This window comes from Parus major, chromosome 12, assembly GCF_001522545.3.
Source record: "Parus major isolate Abel chromosome 12, Parus_major1.1, whole genome shotgun sequence".
NCBI classification, from domain to species: domain Eukaryota; kingdom Metazoa; phylum Chordata; class Aves; order Passeriformes; family Paridae; genus Parus; species Parus major.
Window position 1 is genome coordinate 3608136 of NC_031781.1, and position 13852 is coordinate 3621987.

The following is a 13852-nucleotide window of genomic DNA, read 5'->3' on the forward strand; positions in this document are numbered from 1 at the left end:
CCCGCGCCCGACCGCAAATATTTGCTCGGGGCCGTCCCGGAGCTCCAGCGGCCCGGGGACGCGGGGCCGCCGCCATGCAGCCCGTGCTGGGGGTCCTGCTCGCCCTGGCCGCGGCTCTGGGCTCAGGTAGGGCCCCAGGCTGGGTCGCCTTGGGGCTGGAGGGCGCGGGGCAGAGCGGGGCCCAAGGCCGGGCCAGCGGCCGGGCCGGGAGCCTGCCGGCCATGCCCTGTCCCACGGCGAAGGGGGGGCAGGCGGAAGCAGGGAACTGCAGCGGGTGATGTAGGGCAGGGACCCTCCTGCTCCACGGCACATGGATCAGGACATAGGACAGGGATCCCCTGCTCCATATTACATGGACCCCATGCTCCATGGGACAGAGTTCCCCTCCTGCTTGGGACACGGATCCCATGCTCTGTGGGACAGGGATATCCTGATCCATGGGTCAGGGATCTGAAGTGCCCCAGTGCTCATGCTGTGGTTCCATGGGAACGCTGAGCTCCTGCCACACTCCCCAGGCCACCGTTCACCCCTCAATGACTTCCAGCGCCTGAGAGCCACCGAGCTGCTGGCGGTGCCCGTGGACCCACCGCCACCGCTGCCGGAGCAGGGCACTGCGGAGCAGTGTGCCCAGCGCTGTGCCACCAGCCTGGCTTGCCGGTGAGCAGGACACAGTGCCACCGCGGGGCAGGTGGGAGTGCAGAGGCCATAACACTGGGTCACTCTCTGCACTTGGATACTGGGTGCTCACATGTGTGACCCAGGTCCTGTGAGCCCTGGCCTCACACGGTGCCATGCCAGACTCCTGCTGTGCCTTCCAGGGCTTTCCACCATGATCAGCAGAGCCAGTTGTGCCAGCTGCTGCCCTGGACCCAGCACTCACCCCACATCCAGCTGCAGAAAAACATCCGCTATGACCTGTACCAGAAGAAAGGTGGGCTGGTGCCATGCGTGCGTATGGGGACACCACAGACAGGGCATGGGCCACCTGGCACAGGACTCCTCATTGCCTGTGTGCCCTGACCCGGCCCTGGGGCTCTGAAGAGGTGCCTGGCTCTACTCAGACTACCTGCGGGACTGCATCGTGGGCGATGGCTCCAGCTACCGCGGCACACGGGCCACGACGGAGAAGGGGCTGCGCTGCCAGCATTGGCAAGCCACGACACCACATGACCACAGGTGCCCCCGTGTCCCTGGCTGTTCTGTGGCACCTACCCTGGGCAGCATGGGGCAATGGGGAATGGGGAATGAGGTGGGAACAGCGTGGGATAGCACAGGAGCAATGGGGACAGCTTGGGCACAATGGCACTGCCAGGGGTAGCGCATCATCCTGGCTGCACCCATTCCAGAGCAAATGATTCTTGGCAGCTCTCCTACCCACTCTACTGCCAGCAGGTTTCTGCCATCCCCTCGCAATGGGCTGGAGGAGAATTACTGCCGAAATCCTGACCGGGACAAGCGGGGCCCGTGGTGCTACACTGTTGATCCCAATGTCCGACACCAGAGCTGTGGCATAAAGAAGTGTGAGGATGGTGAGTGCCATGTCCCAGGGCCACCCTGTGCTGTGTGTTCCCCCCACACTGAGCCCTGCAGTTGTTGGCAGCTGTCTGCATGACCTGCAATGGGGAGGACTACCGTGGCACTGTGGACCACACCGAATCAGGGACAGAGTGCCAGCGCTGGGACCTGCAGCACCCACACAAGCACCCCTACCACCCCAACAAGTATTAACCCCAAGCCCCCAGCAATGCAATGCCCTGGTTGAGTGCCCGGTGCTGGGGTGATGGTGCCATTTCAACTGCTGCTCCCTGTCTCTGGCCCAGGTACCCTGACAAGGGGCTAGATGACAACTACTGCCGCAACCCTGACAGCTCTGAGCGGCCTTGGTGCTACACCACTGACCCCAGGCGGGAGCGTGAATACTGCCACATCCGCATCTGCAGTAGGTCCCCACCAGCATCATGCACAGCTGGGCCTGAGAGTCCTGGGTGCCACCTCTGACCCTGCTACTCTGCCCCTCTCTCTGGCCACACAAGCAGAAAAACGCCCACGGCCTGTCAATGTCACCAATGGATGCTTCAGGGGCAAGGGGGAAGGCTACCGTGGCCGTGTGAATGTTACTGTGTCGGGGATCCCCTGCCAGCGCTGGGACTCCCAGGTGCCCCATAAGCACCACTTCATGCCCAGCAAGTACCCATGCAAGTAAGGGGATGGCTGTGCACCCCAGGAGGGTGGTGGTGGGCAGCACCCATGAGTGTGGGATTGAGGGAGGGTGACCGTACGGCCCCTCCTGCAGGGACCTGCAGGAGAACTACTGCCGCAACCCTGATGGATCAGAGGCACCGTGGTGCTTCACTTCCCGCCCCACTGTCCGCATTGCCTTCTGCTTCCACATCCGCCGCTGCCCTGATGAGCAGGATGCCCAAGGTGAGTCACCCCAGGCACCTGTCCCTGGGTGCCCACCCTGGTGCCCCTGTGAGGGATGCCAGCCCTCCCTGCCTGTCCCCAGAGTGCTACCACGGCCACGGCAAGCACTACCACGGCCACGTCAGCAAGACACGGAAGGGAATCACCTGCCAGCCCTGGGCTGCCCAGACACCCCACGTGCCCCAGTGAGTGTGCAAGGAGGGGTGGTGGGTACTGGGATGGGGATGGGATTGAGGTTGGGGTGGGGATGGAGGTGAAGATGGGGATGGTGACAGTGATGGTGACTGCCTCCTGGCAGGATCTCACCTGCCACACACCCTGAGGCACACCTGGAGGAGAACTACTGCCGCAACCCTGATAATGACAGCCATGGCCCCTGGTGCTACACCATGGACCCCCGCACCCCCTTTGACTATTGTGCTATCAAGCCCTGTTGTGAGCCCCTTCCCACATCCCTGCAGAGCTAGAGGGGACCTTAGCCACACACAGGGTAGTTTTGGTCCCCTCAGGGTGGCTGGATCATGTGCCAGTGCCACCCCTCTGTTTTCTCTCTGCAGCTGGCAGCACGGTGCCCCCCATCATGGAGAATGCAGGTGGGGGCCCCCAGGTTCTGGGTGGGCACCCTGGGGTGGGTGCTGGTGGTACAGGCCCGGCTGATGCCCACCCTGCCCACAGATGCAGTGACATTTGAGCAGTGTGGCCAGCGGGACGAGAGGCTGCAGCAGAAGGGGCGCATCGTTGGTGGCCAGCCCGGCAATTCACCCTGGACTGTCAGCATCCGCAACCGGTGAGTGGGAGTCTGCATGCAGTGCCATGTACTCAGAGTCCCCCCAGAGCTCACCCCCTGTCCCCGCAGGGAGGGTGTGCACTTTTGCGGCGGATCCCTGGTGAAGGAGCAGTGGGTGATCAGCACTCGCCAGTGCTTTTCCTCCTGGTAAGGCTGGGGCTGGGGTGTGGGGTGGTGGGTCCCCCTGTGCCCTCATGTCCCTCATGTTCCACAGCAATGCCGACCTGACGGGCTATGAGGTGCAGCTGGGGACTCTCTTCAAGGACCCTGGCCCTGGGGACCCTGACCAACAGACCATCCCCATCGTGCGGATCGTCTGTGGCCCCTCCGAGTCCCAGCTGGTGATGCTGAAGCTGGCGAGGTGAGTGGCCATGCCTTGGCCTCTGCCATGCTCCACTGCTGGCCAGGCTGGCACCGTGTCCCACTGCCCCTCTTGTCACAGGCCAGCTACTCTGACCAGGCGTGTGGCCCTGATCTGCCTGCCCCCCGAGCGCTACGTTGTGCCTGCGGGCACTGTCTGTGAGATCGCTGGCTGGGGGGAAACCAGAGGTACCTGCCACGGGCAGCCCCTGCTGGAGGATTCCCTGTTCAATACAGCCCCTTGCCAATGCCATTCCATCCCCTCTGCCCACAGCATCCCCATGTCTATGGCATCTCCCTGCCCACAGCATCCCTCGCTTGAAGTATCCCCTGCCTGCAGCAACCCCCAGGTCCCTGGCATTCCCCTGCTCACCACATCTCCCTTCCATGGTGCTTTCCTGCCCATTCCATCCCCCTGCTTAGAACATCCCTTGCCCCTGCCCATTCCATCCCCCCGTCTACAGCATCCCTTGCCCCTGGCCTCACCCTGTCCATGGCATCACTGTTCCACAACATCTCCCTTCCACATCCCCCTGCCATGACATCCTCCTGCCCATGCCCTTCCCTTCCCACAGCATCCCCTGCCCGTGCCATTCCCCTGCATCCCTGCATGCCCAGTGTTGTATCCCATGCCCGCTGCCCCATGCTCTTGGCCCACAGGCACAGCAGATGGCAGCGTGCTGAACGTGGCGCAGCTGCCAGTGCTGGCCCACAGCGAGTGCAATAGGGCTCTGCGTGGGCGCCTGAAGGAGAGTGAGCTGTGCACTGCCCCGCTGCGTGCCGGCGTGGGTGCCTGTGAGGTGAGCTGGGCTGGGGACATCTGCCCCAGGGAGGTGGCAGGTGCTGGCACCAGAGTGACACCGCTCTCTTCATGCCACAGGGTGATTATGGTGGACCTCTGGCTTGTCTCACCGCTGACTGCTGGGTGCTGGAGGGGGTGATCACCCCCTCCCGTGTGTGTGCCCGCACTGATCAGCCTGCCCTCTTCATCCGTGTTTCCCTCTATGTTGACTGGATTGACAAGGTGATGAAGATGGGTTGAGCTGGCATTCCCAGCCTGCCACAGCCACCACTGCACAATAAAGGCACAGCCTTGGCCACAGGGGTCGGCACTGCACAGGGTCTCACATTTATTTAACACCAAACCCCAAAACACATCCCTGCCCCCGGCTACACTCACTCCATCTGCCTCTGGTGCTGGTGTGATCCCCAGGGCCAGCAGCCACCCAGAGGCTGGCATAGCCCAGGACCACTGTGGGCATTAGGGGCTGTGCCAGCCTGTCCCATCCCGCCTGGGCTGCCCCAGGTGCTGGAGGAGCCAGTGGGCACAGTTCTTGAAGACATCGGCCTCCGTCTCCACACCAGCCAGTGCATGGCCACCCTCTGGGTACCACAGCAGCCTGTGGGGAGGGACAGGATGGGAAGATGCTCATCCAACACCCCAGAGCTCCCTCCCTGCTCCCACCAGCACCCCACTCACCGTGCTGGCACACCCCTGGCCCGCAGCACCCGGTACAGCTCCAGTGCCTGCGTGGGGCTGACGCGCCGGTCCCGGGCGCCCACGCACAGCAACACAGGTGTCTGCACCTGCAGCAGTGCCCTCTGTGGGTGTGACACCCCACACTGGGCACCCCACACCCATCCTGACCCTGCCTTACCTGGGCTGCCTGGGCGATGGGCGAGCGCAGTAGCATGGTGGCCACCTCCTCAGCACATGGCACCCGCTCAAAGGAGTAGGGCAGCCCCAGGGAGGTGTAGCGCCTGCGGCACAGAGACACCGGTAGGTGTCACAGGGACATGGCATGGCACAGGATGGGGGGTGGCACTCACCAGTCAGGGATGTCAGAGGTGCCCAGCAGTGCGGGCAGGTTGGAGACGGGGCTGCGCAGGGCACAGGCTTGGTAACGCTTGGGCTCACGGGCGAGGAGGTGGAGGGCGATGAAGGCTCCGTGGGATCCAGCCAGCAGGGCCAGGCGGTGCGGGTCCAGGGGCTCTCTGTGCAGCGCCTGCTCCACTGCCAGCTGCACCCATGGGGCACCCACCATTGGCACCCAAACAGCAGCATCCTCCCAGCAGCATCCCCCCAAGCACCCCCAGCACACCTCACCTGGGTGTCTGCCACATCCTGCTCACCCACACGGGAAAGCAGGGAGCTGATGCTGGCCTGACCGAAGCCCAGGGAGCCACGGTAATTCACTGAGGAGACAGGGCTGTGGGTGCCATGTCTCCACTGGGACACAGGGCCACATGTCCCCGAGCTTCCCAGCACTCACCCAGGAGCACGGCGAAGCCCAGCTGGCACAGTGCAGCCATGCTCGGACGCCAGCGGGCATCAAAGACAGCATGGGGACCACCTGGGGACGGCATGGGCATCACCTGGAGTGCCACCAGCACTGCCAGGGTGTTCCCACTCTCCCCTCACTCACCATGGGGGCACACAACGAGTGGGTACGGTGGTATGCCATCTGAGGGGCTCAGCAGCAGGGCCTCAAAAGCCTGGGTGTCTGCACCAGAGGAAGGGGTCCCACTCAGCAGCTACCACCCTGGGCACCCAGCATCCTGCCCACCCCCCACTCCCGAGGGTCCCTGGCACCCAGGCAGCACCAAGGTGCAGCAGGGGCCCCCAGGGGCTCACTCTGTGCAGCAGGACCGTGCCCATTGCAGGGTGGCTGGACCGTCAGAGTCTTCCAGGTGATACCAGGCACTGTTGGGGTGTCCTCCACTGGCACCCAGCCAAGGGGCAACTCCTGGCCTGCTGGTGGCAGCACAGCCACCACCTGTGCACAGTCAATGGATGACACTGGGGCTGTGCCGTGACAAGGTTGTGCCATGCCAAGGCTGTGACATATTTGATCTGCCCGTGCCACACCACACCATGGTGTGTGTGCCACACTGTGCTGTGCCATATCCCACTGCACCACACGGTGCCAGGGCACTGCTCACCAGGCTGGGGGGGTGGTGGGGGGCTGAGCAGGTGGCCACCAGCAGGTCCCACTGGAGAGTGAGCAGCTCCCAGCACCCTTCAGGCGACCCTGGGGACAGAACACAGCTTGGTGGTCACAGCTGTTCACTAGAGCACCATGGGTGGCCGGTGCCATGTACCTGCTGTCAGGTTGGTGACAGTGGACGCATCCGTATCAACGAGCAGCAGGTCCTGTGAGGGAGCAGAGCACAGGCAGCGGTGTCACCATGGGGTGTGTGGGTCACATCCCTGGCCCTGCCATCGCCAGGACTCACCGTGCGGCTCCGCTGAGGGGTGCCCAGCACGGCTCGCCGGCTGTCAGCTGCCCAGCACTGCGGTGGCAGCACCTCTATGTAGAGCCCAGCAAAGGCTGCAAGTGGGGCAGAGCACTGGGCTAGTGAGCCAGGGCCATGGGCACCTGGCAGGGGGTGGTGCCAGCCCCCCATTAGAACCCAGCTGTGCCCATGCCTTGCTCACCCTCTGTGGGTTCCTGCACCACATCGAGCACTGTCACTGTCTGCCTCGTCTGCCAGGTGAGCTGGGGAGAGCCAGTGCTCAAGGATGGAACTATGCCAGGGGAAACTGAGGCAGGGAGGCCTGGGGACAACTCCACCCCAACCAGGCACCACAAGAGGCTGTGACACCTGGGCTGGGCTAGCAGCACAAGGTGGACCAGCCGTGCCTGGTGCCCATGAGGCCCAACTCACCATGCGCAGGCGCAGACACTGCCGGTGGGGCCCCCCCACAACCCCCTCCAGGTAGAGCAAGCGCTGGCCATCAGGGCTCAGCCGAGGGGAGCAGACAGAACAATTCTCTGCTGACAGCAGCTCTGTGGGCACAGGGGTCAGCATCCCAGGGACTCCCAGGGACCCCCAGGGCACCCTCCAGAGCCCCAGCACTCACCGCAGCATCCGCTGGCCAGGTCCAAGTGGAAAATCCCTGACCTGGGAGAAAAGAGTGGGTCAGGTTGGACCCCCCCACTGTGCTGATACTGCATGGCAATCCTGGCATGGTGCTGGTTGCTGGCTGGTACCCACCTCCTGTTGGAGCAGGCGCTCAGCCCCAGGCGGAAGGGCTTGTGCCACCATCCCACAAACACCACACCATGGTCATCCGGGGACCACAGGGCCTGTGTGACAGTCAGGCTCATCCCATGGCTCCAGGCTGGATCCCCTGGGGTGCTCCCTGCACCCCATCCTGACCTGGCCAGGGGAGAGATGCTCCGGGACTCCCTCCAGCACTGACAGGCTGAGGCCCTCCAGGTCCAGGACACAGAGGACTGGCATGCTGCGTGTGCTCAGGGCCTCCCCCCAGTCCTCGTGGTACACAAACTGCTTACCCTGTGGCACAGACCCATCAGCCCCATGGTTGGTCACCCCTGGCACGGAGCTCTGTCCATGACACACTCATGGGATGTATGGCACACTCATGGGGTGCACAGCACGTTCAGGGAGTGCATGCCCAAGGGGCATGTGCCGTGTTCATAGTCTGCATGGCATGCTTGGGGGTGCACTGAACAACTCATGGGGCACCTACCTCCTCATCCTCATCCTCATCCTCTGCTGCTGGCCAGGCTGCTCCTGGCACATCCCAGGGGCAGGGGGGCTGTCGTTTGGGCCAGCTCTTCTCAGCCACATAGAGGAGCCGTGTCTCCGAGCGTGACCAGGACAGGCAGGCAAAGGGCCCTGGCATGGCAGGAGGGTGCCAAAGCCCAGCCTGGCACAGGCACAGCTGGGCATCAGGTAGCCACCAGGGATGCTGGCCATGCCAACCTCACCGCTGCTGTGGGTGGGGACCATTGGGAAGGAGCCCTACCCTCCGTGTAGACGTCCCCATGCTTCCCCAGCGCCGTGAGATCCACGCTGTGGCTGCATCCCCCGCTGTCCCACACCTGGGGGGACGGGCGTCAGCGCCGGCACACCGTGTACACGGTGCCCACCACCCTGCACTGGCACTCCAGCCACGCCGGTGAGTGACCGGGACAGCCGCGTTACCTGCAGCAGCTCGTGGCCCTGCCGCGGGCAGCGCTCGAGCACGGCGCGCCGCTGCCCCGTGGACGAGTCCTGGCTGAGGAGCCTGAGGGCGGGAGGGACGGAGGCTGCGGCGGGCCATGCGCTGTGGGCACCGGCCCCGCTGTGGGCACCGGGAACGCCACAGGCACGGCGTGCCATCCCGGGGCCCGCCCGTGCCGTACTGGTTGTGGATCCCGGCGCTGAGCGCGGTCCGGCTGACGGCGAGGCCCTCGGGCCCGGCTGCGCGCCGCAGGCTGTAGTGGCGGCCGAAGCGCAGCAGCCGCCGGCGGGCCGGGTCGGGGCGGCTGCACTCTGAGGGACGGCACCGTCAGCGCCCGCTCGCACGGGTCCCGCGGGCCCAAGGCGCGGGGGTGGCCGAGCCCGCCACTCACCGGTGTAGAGCAGGAAGGTCTGGCCTTCAGCCGCGGCCCTGAGGGCGGCACGGGTGACGGCAGGGAACCGGCTCAGCTCCCGGTAGCAGGCAGCGGGGCCGTGGGCCGCCTGGATGACGGAAGGGGCATGCTGGACGGGGGTAAGCTCCCCCTGCTGCCTGTGCCCACCTCCCGAAACGGGGCTGTGCCCACCCACACAGTTCCCCTTAGCACTCTTTCCCACCTCCACTCCCTTCTCGGTCCCCGTGGCCATGGGGCTGTTTTCTGCCGGCGCCTGCCGCCCGCAGTGGGACGCCTGCCAAAGCAGGCGGGAGCAGCCCGGCGGCAGCGCCCCGGCCGGTGCCAGCCCTGCAGCCGCTCCCCGCCGCCCGCATGGCCTGGCAGGGGTCACCCTTCCCATGGCCCCGCGCATCCTCGCAGGTGGAAGGTCCGGCAGCCACCAGCTCCTGGGGCACCAGGAGTGGAGATGACACCGGTACCAGCAGTATCACTAGAGACACTGGGGTGCTGAACTACATCGTTTATTGGGGATCAGTAGCAGGGGTCAGCATCCTTAGCACTGCAGGTGCTTGAGCAGCCACAGCGCTATGTTCATGAAGCCATCAGCTTCGGCTTCAACGCCAGCCAGAGCGTGGTTGTTCCCTGGGTACCAGAGCAGCCTGGAGGGGAAATAGGGATTAGTTCTGTGTCTGCACCCTCACAGCTCAAGCCTCCAGCACCCCGCTCACCGTGTGGGCACCCCCCGGGCCTTGAGGGCACGGTAATACTCCAGACCCTGCTTAGGGGGCACACGCCGGTCGTCCTCCCCCAGCATCAGCAGCACGGGTGCACGGACCTACAGGAGCAGCACAGCCTCAGCACTGGCACTGCTGTTGGAGACAGGGACAGGGATGGGGACAGTGACATACCTGGTCAACATAGCGTATGGGTGACTTGTGCAGCATCTCTATCCACTGGGCTGGGTCTGGCAGGGCATCATGTCTGTAGGGCAGCCCTGTCTCTGTCAGGCACCTGCAGGCAAGAGAGTTGGGGACACATGTGTGGCTGGGATGGCAAGAAGCCTGGGAAGCTGGGGGTAGCAGTATTCACCAGTCTGGGATGTCGGTGGTGGCCACCATGGAGGCGATGTTCACCACGGGGTTGCGGACCACGCAGGCATGGTAGGTGTCAGGGAACTGCCCGATGAGGTGGCATGCCAGGAAGCCCCCATGTGAACCGCCAACCAGTGCCACCCGGCTGGCATCCAGCGTCTCGTCCTGCAGCACCCGCTCCACGCAGAGCTGCCACCACAGGGAACACCCACTGAGCAGGCAGCCCCATTTTCCCTACTCAGGGCACCTGCAGGAGCACAGGGTGCCCCAGGACCACGTCGCAGGTCATACCTGCACATCATGTACATCCTGTGTGCCCACGTTGCCTGGCAGAGAGGCCACGCTGTCCTGGCCAAAGCCCAGCGAACCGCGGTAATTCACTGCATGGGGAGCAGCGTCAGAGCCCTTCCTCCTTCGTGCCCCCATCCCGGCCCCTCCATGGGTGCTGTGTCACCCAGAGCCCTGGTGTCACTCACCCAGCAGCACAGCAAAGCCCACTCGGCACAGCGCTGCCGGGTACAGCATCCACCCAGCTGTGAAGACGGAGTGAGGACCCCCTGCAAATGGCAAAATCAAAATGGGGGTGACACTGCCTAGCTGGGGTACAGCAGGGTGGGGACAAGCTCTTACCATGGGGCATCACAACCAAGGGGGGCTTCTGGGCAGTAGGACCCTCGCTTGGGCGCATCAGAATAGCATCAAAGTCCAGGCCCCCTGTGGAGGCAGGGAGGGGGTGTCAGGGAGCAGTGAGGATGGTGGAACACAGCCTGACCCCACCCTGGGCACTCACTATACTGGGCATGCTCCTGCTCTGGTGGGGGCTGCAGGGTGCGAATGTCCCAGCTGATGCCAGGCACAGGGGGTGTGTCCTGCAGGCAGATCCACTGTGTCTGTGCCTCATGGCCGGCGGCGGGCAGGACAGCCACTTTCTGTGCAGGGAGAGGGGTCAGTGCCCATGCCGAGGGTCTGGTGGGCACTGGGGAGAGGGGTCAGTGCCCGTGCCAAGGGTCTGGTGGGCACCGGGGACGTGACTTTACCAACACGGGGGGGCAGCTAGGCGTGGAGAATCTGGCCACCATGAGGTCCCGGTCGATGGTGAGGACAGACCAGCTCCCTTTGGGGGAATCTGGGGAGGAGGGGGTCAGACCTGCAGGTGTGACCCTCTCCCCACCCCTGGCACCAGCATGGCCCCATTGGCCCATCACTCACCAGCTGTCAGTGAAGTTGTGGTGCCTGTTGCCGTATCCACCACAAACACATCCTAGGGGCATGAGAGCAGAGTCCAGTAGAGCCCTGACCCAGCCAGGCTCCTCTTTGTGTCCCCCCCCACCCCTCACCTGCTGGCTGCGCTGGGCCGTGTCCAGCAGGATCCTGCGGCTGTCGGCCGCCCAACACATCCCTGGCAGTGCACCACAGTAGATTCCCGGGAAGGCACCTGTCATTAGAGTGGTGACACTAAGCATCCCACTGAGCCCCACCAACACCCCCAGAGCTGTACTCACCCCACGCTTGCCGTGGCACAGTCTCCAGCACCATGCTGGTGTGTTTGGTGTACCAGTCATACTGCAGGAGACATGGCATAGGGCAAGTTTTGCAGGGTCTCAGCCTGACTGCTCCCACTGCAGCCCAAAGAGGGGGCACCACTGCCCTCCTGCCAGCCTCACCCTAGCATGGGCACCCTGGCACCTCCCTGGTGCCAGGGTGCCTGCCTGCCTGGGACCCCCAGTGCTGCTTACCATGAGAAGGCGGCTGCATTGCTGGTGGGGGCCCAGGACATTGTTCTCCAGGTAGACGATGCGGCAGCCATCAGGGCTGAGTCGTGGTGACCACACAGCCCTGGTGTCCTCAGAGAGCAGCTCTGCATGGGCATGAGGGGATGGTGAGGGGCTGCAGAGGAGCCAGGGCACCGGCAGGATAAGGGTATGCACTGCTTACCGCATCTCCCGCCAGTCAGGTCCACATAGAAGAGTGCTGACCTGCCAGCACAGAGGAGTGTCACAGTGGGGTTGGGTTGTGTGGGTGGGTGCCCTGCAGGATCCTACCAGCAGGGCTGGGCTGTGGGGTGCCCTGTGTGGACTCACCGGCGGTTCGTGCAGTGCCGCAGCCCCAGGCGGAAGGGGTCGTGCCACCAGCCCACAAACACCACGCCAGTGTCCTCAGGTGACCAGAAAGCCTGTGGGGAGAGGGGAGATAAACAGCTCAAAATGCTGCTGGCTCCTGAAACCTCCCTTCTCTGGTTCCCTGCAGCTCCCCATCCTGACCTGGCCGGGAGAGAGATGCTCTGGGATGCCCTCCAGCACTGAGATGCTGTTGCCCTCGATGTCCAGGACACAGAGGACGGGCACACTGCGGGTGCTCAGCGTCTCCCCCCAGTCCTCGTGGTACACGAACTGCTCGCCCTGTGGCACAGCCTGATCAGCTGCACAGCCACACAGCCAACCCCCAGCTGACCCAGGGTGGGGAGACCCCACCTTGACAGGTGCATCCTCCTTCTTGGGGTGCCCCATGTCCTCATCAGAAGTGCCCAGCTCAGGGGCTTTGCTCTGGAAGAAAGACTCAGCCTTGGGACGCTTCTTCTCCGCCACATAGAGCAGGTGGGTCTCCGAGTGAGACCAGGCAAGGCACCCAAACTGGTCTGCAAGGGCAGGTCAGCACTGGCCACCCTGTCCCAGGGAACCCCACATTCCCTGGCATCCCCCAGCCCCTCACCATCATCGTAGATGCTGCCATGCTTGTCCAGTGCTGTCAGGTCAATGCTCTTCACCTTCTGGTTCTGATTCCAGACCTGGGGGCAGAGATGCCAGGTCCCAAGACACAGTGTGGTTCCAGCCCCAAGCCCCAGTCAATATCCATTTTCCCCCATATCTCACCTCCAGGAACTGCTTCTCCTTCTCCTTCTCCTTGCCAGGGACCTTGCGCAGGACAGCCTTCAGTGTCCCACTGGGGGACTCACGGCTCAGCAGCCTGTGGGTGAGTGCCTATCAGCCCCCTACTTACGCTACCCCGAGGGACCCCCTGTTGGGGACTTACTCATCCTTGATCTCAGAGCAGGTGCCAGCAGGCGCTGAGTAGACAATGGAGGCTCCATCATGGAAGATGAGGTACTGACGGCAGAACTTGATGTTCTCAGCCCTTGCTAGGTCCCGCTGCGACCACTCTGCAGGGAGCAGGGTGAGGAACACCAGCTGCATCCCCACCGGGCAGGCAGGGACTCCCCAGACCCCTCTGCCCCCACCCCAGTCCTCCCCATCCCCGTACCGGTGTAGAGGCTGCAGTACTTGCCCCCGTACTGGGTAGTGAGGTCGGGGCCGAGGCAGGCGGCGCTGAGCCCCGGGTGCTGGCTCAGCTCTCGGTACAGCTCCGACAGCTCCTCCGCACGTGGCTGTACCTGCGGGACACGCCGCGGTGGCTGGACGGGCGGGGACGCGTGGGGCGAGGGGTGGGGGGCACGGACCGGGGAGTGATGGGGCACAGGGTACACTGGGGCACCAGTATAGACAGCGGGGATTTTGGGGGGTGCTGGGGGCAGCGCTTGCGGGTGAAGGGCTGGGGTACATGGGGGGAGGAGGGCAGAGGGATTAGTGCAGCACTGAGGCAGTACTGGGGCGCCAGGAGGGCACTGGAGAGCAGACACGGCTCCATAGCAGGGATCTGGAGGGTACTGGGACAGTTGCTGGGGTATCAGTGGGTACCAGGATACTGGGTGCAGGTCCTGGGGTGCAAGGGGCGCCTAGGAGGGTCCTGCAGCAATGGGAGTCTATGGGGGGATTAGAAGGATACCGGGGCAGTTTCCGGCGTGGTGCCGAGCCAGAGAATCAGCAGGG

At 64.2% G+C, this 13852-nt stretch overlaps 3 protein-coding genes across 18 annotated transcripts in view; 1 reads left to right on the forward strand and 2 right to left on the reverse strand.

The window, feature by feature from the left end:
* Positions 1–14: 14 nt before the first annotated feature.
* Positions 15–4688, forward strand: MST1 (macrophage stimulating 1). Of its 7 annotated transcripts, none has more exons than XM_015641370.2 (18): positions 15–126; positions 516–657; positions 819–931; positions 1062–1176; positions 1393–1529; positions 1601–1721; positions 1821–1939; positions 2034–2199; positions 2294–2424; positions 2507–2609; positions 2723–2859; positions 2982–3017; positions 3100–3211; positions 3281–3358; positions 3426–3572; positions 3654–3760; positions 4232–4371; positions 4452–4688. In XM_015641370.2, exons 1-18 carry the CDS (start codon positions 75–77, stop codon positions 4611–4613), a joined length of 2118 nt encoding a protein of 705 aa, XP_015496856.1. In that variant the 5' UTR covers positions 15–74; the 3' UTR covers positions 4614–4688. The 7 variants fall into 7 exon arrangements, with proteins under 7 accessions (XP_015496856.1, XP_015496857.1, XP_033373405.1 ...); XM_015641371.2 differs by having other exon boundaries at positions 2037–2199; XM_033517514.1 differs by lacking the exon at positions 2723–2859 and having other exon boundaries at positions 2982–3013.
* On the reverse strand, positions 4678–9241 carry APEH (acylaminoacyl-peptide hydrolase). Of its 10 annotated transcripts, none has more exons than XM_015641366.3 (22): positions 9161–9241; positions 8938–9046; positions 8728–8857; positions 8528–8609; positions 8349–8424; positions 8078–8218; positions 7736–7875; positions 7571–7662; positions 7437–7477; positions 7241–7362; positions 7011–7071; positions 6809–6903; positions 6674–6725; positions 6515–6603; positions 6207–6348; positions 5998–6075; positions 5845–5925; positions 5679–5767; positions 5402–5592; positions 5230–5332; positions 5052–5158; positions 4718–4971 (listed from the first exon to the last, which is right to left on the reverse strand). In XM_015641366.3, the coding sequence occupies exons 1-22, from the start codon at positions 9188–9190 to the stop codon at positions 4833–4835; spliced, it is 2190 nt and encodes a 729-aa protein (XP_015496852.1). In that variant the 5' UTR covers positions 9191–9241; the 3' UTR covers positions 4718–4832. The 10 variants fall into 10 exon arrangements, with proteins under 10 accessions (XP_015496847.1, XP_015496845.1, XP_015496844.1 ...); XM_015641365.3 differs by having other exon boundaries at positions 7736–7873; positions 8070–8218; positions 8938–9067; positions 9161–9220; XM_015641361.3 differs by having other exon boundaries at positions 4678–4971; positions 5402–5767; positions 7736–7873; ... (1 more) ...; positions 8938–9067; positions 9161–9220.
* Positions 9242–9442: 201 nt separating this feature from the next.
* LOC107210481 (acylamino-acid-releasing enzyme-like) overlaps positions 9443–13852 on the reverse strand; it is a 4648-nt gene continuing 238 nt past the window's right edge. The window contains exons 2-22 of the mRNA XM_015641369.3: positions 13287–13416; positions 13059–13185; positions 12899–12992; positions 12738–12813; positions 12500–12663; positions 12290–12427; positions 12110–12201; positions 11964–12004; positions 11765–11886; positions 11531–11591; positions 11366–11463; positions 11238–11289; positions 11066–11154; positions 10819–10957; positions 10659–10742; positions 10505–10585; positions 10320–10408; positions 10027–10217; positions 9846–9948; positions 9666–9772; positions 9443–9596 (exon numbers count right to left, since the gene is read on the reverse strand). Of these exons, the coding sequence (XP_015496855.1) occupies positions 9491–9596; positions 9666–9772; positions 9846–9948; positions 10027–10217; positions 10320–10408; positions 10505–10585; positions 10659–10742; positions 10819–10957; positions 11066–11154; positions 11238–11289; positions 11366–11463; positions 11531–11591; positions 11765–11886; positions 11964–12004; positions 12110–12201; positions 12290–12427; positions 12500–12663; positions 12738–12813; positions 12899–12992; positions 13059–13185; positions 13287–13416 (2184 nt within the window). The 3' untranslated portion in view covers positions 9443–9490. The remainder of the gene's footprint in view (positions 9597–9665; positions 9773–9845; positions 9949–10026; positions 10218–10319; positions 10409–10504; positions 10586–10658; positions 10743–10818; positions 10958–11065; positions 11155–11237; positions 11290–11365; positions 11464–11530; positions 11592–11764; positions 11887–11963; positions 12005–12109; positions 12202–12289; positions 12428–12499; positions 12664–12737; positions 12814–12898; positions 12993–13058; positions 13186–13286; positions 13417–13852) is intronic.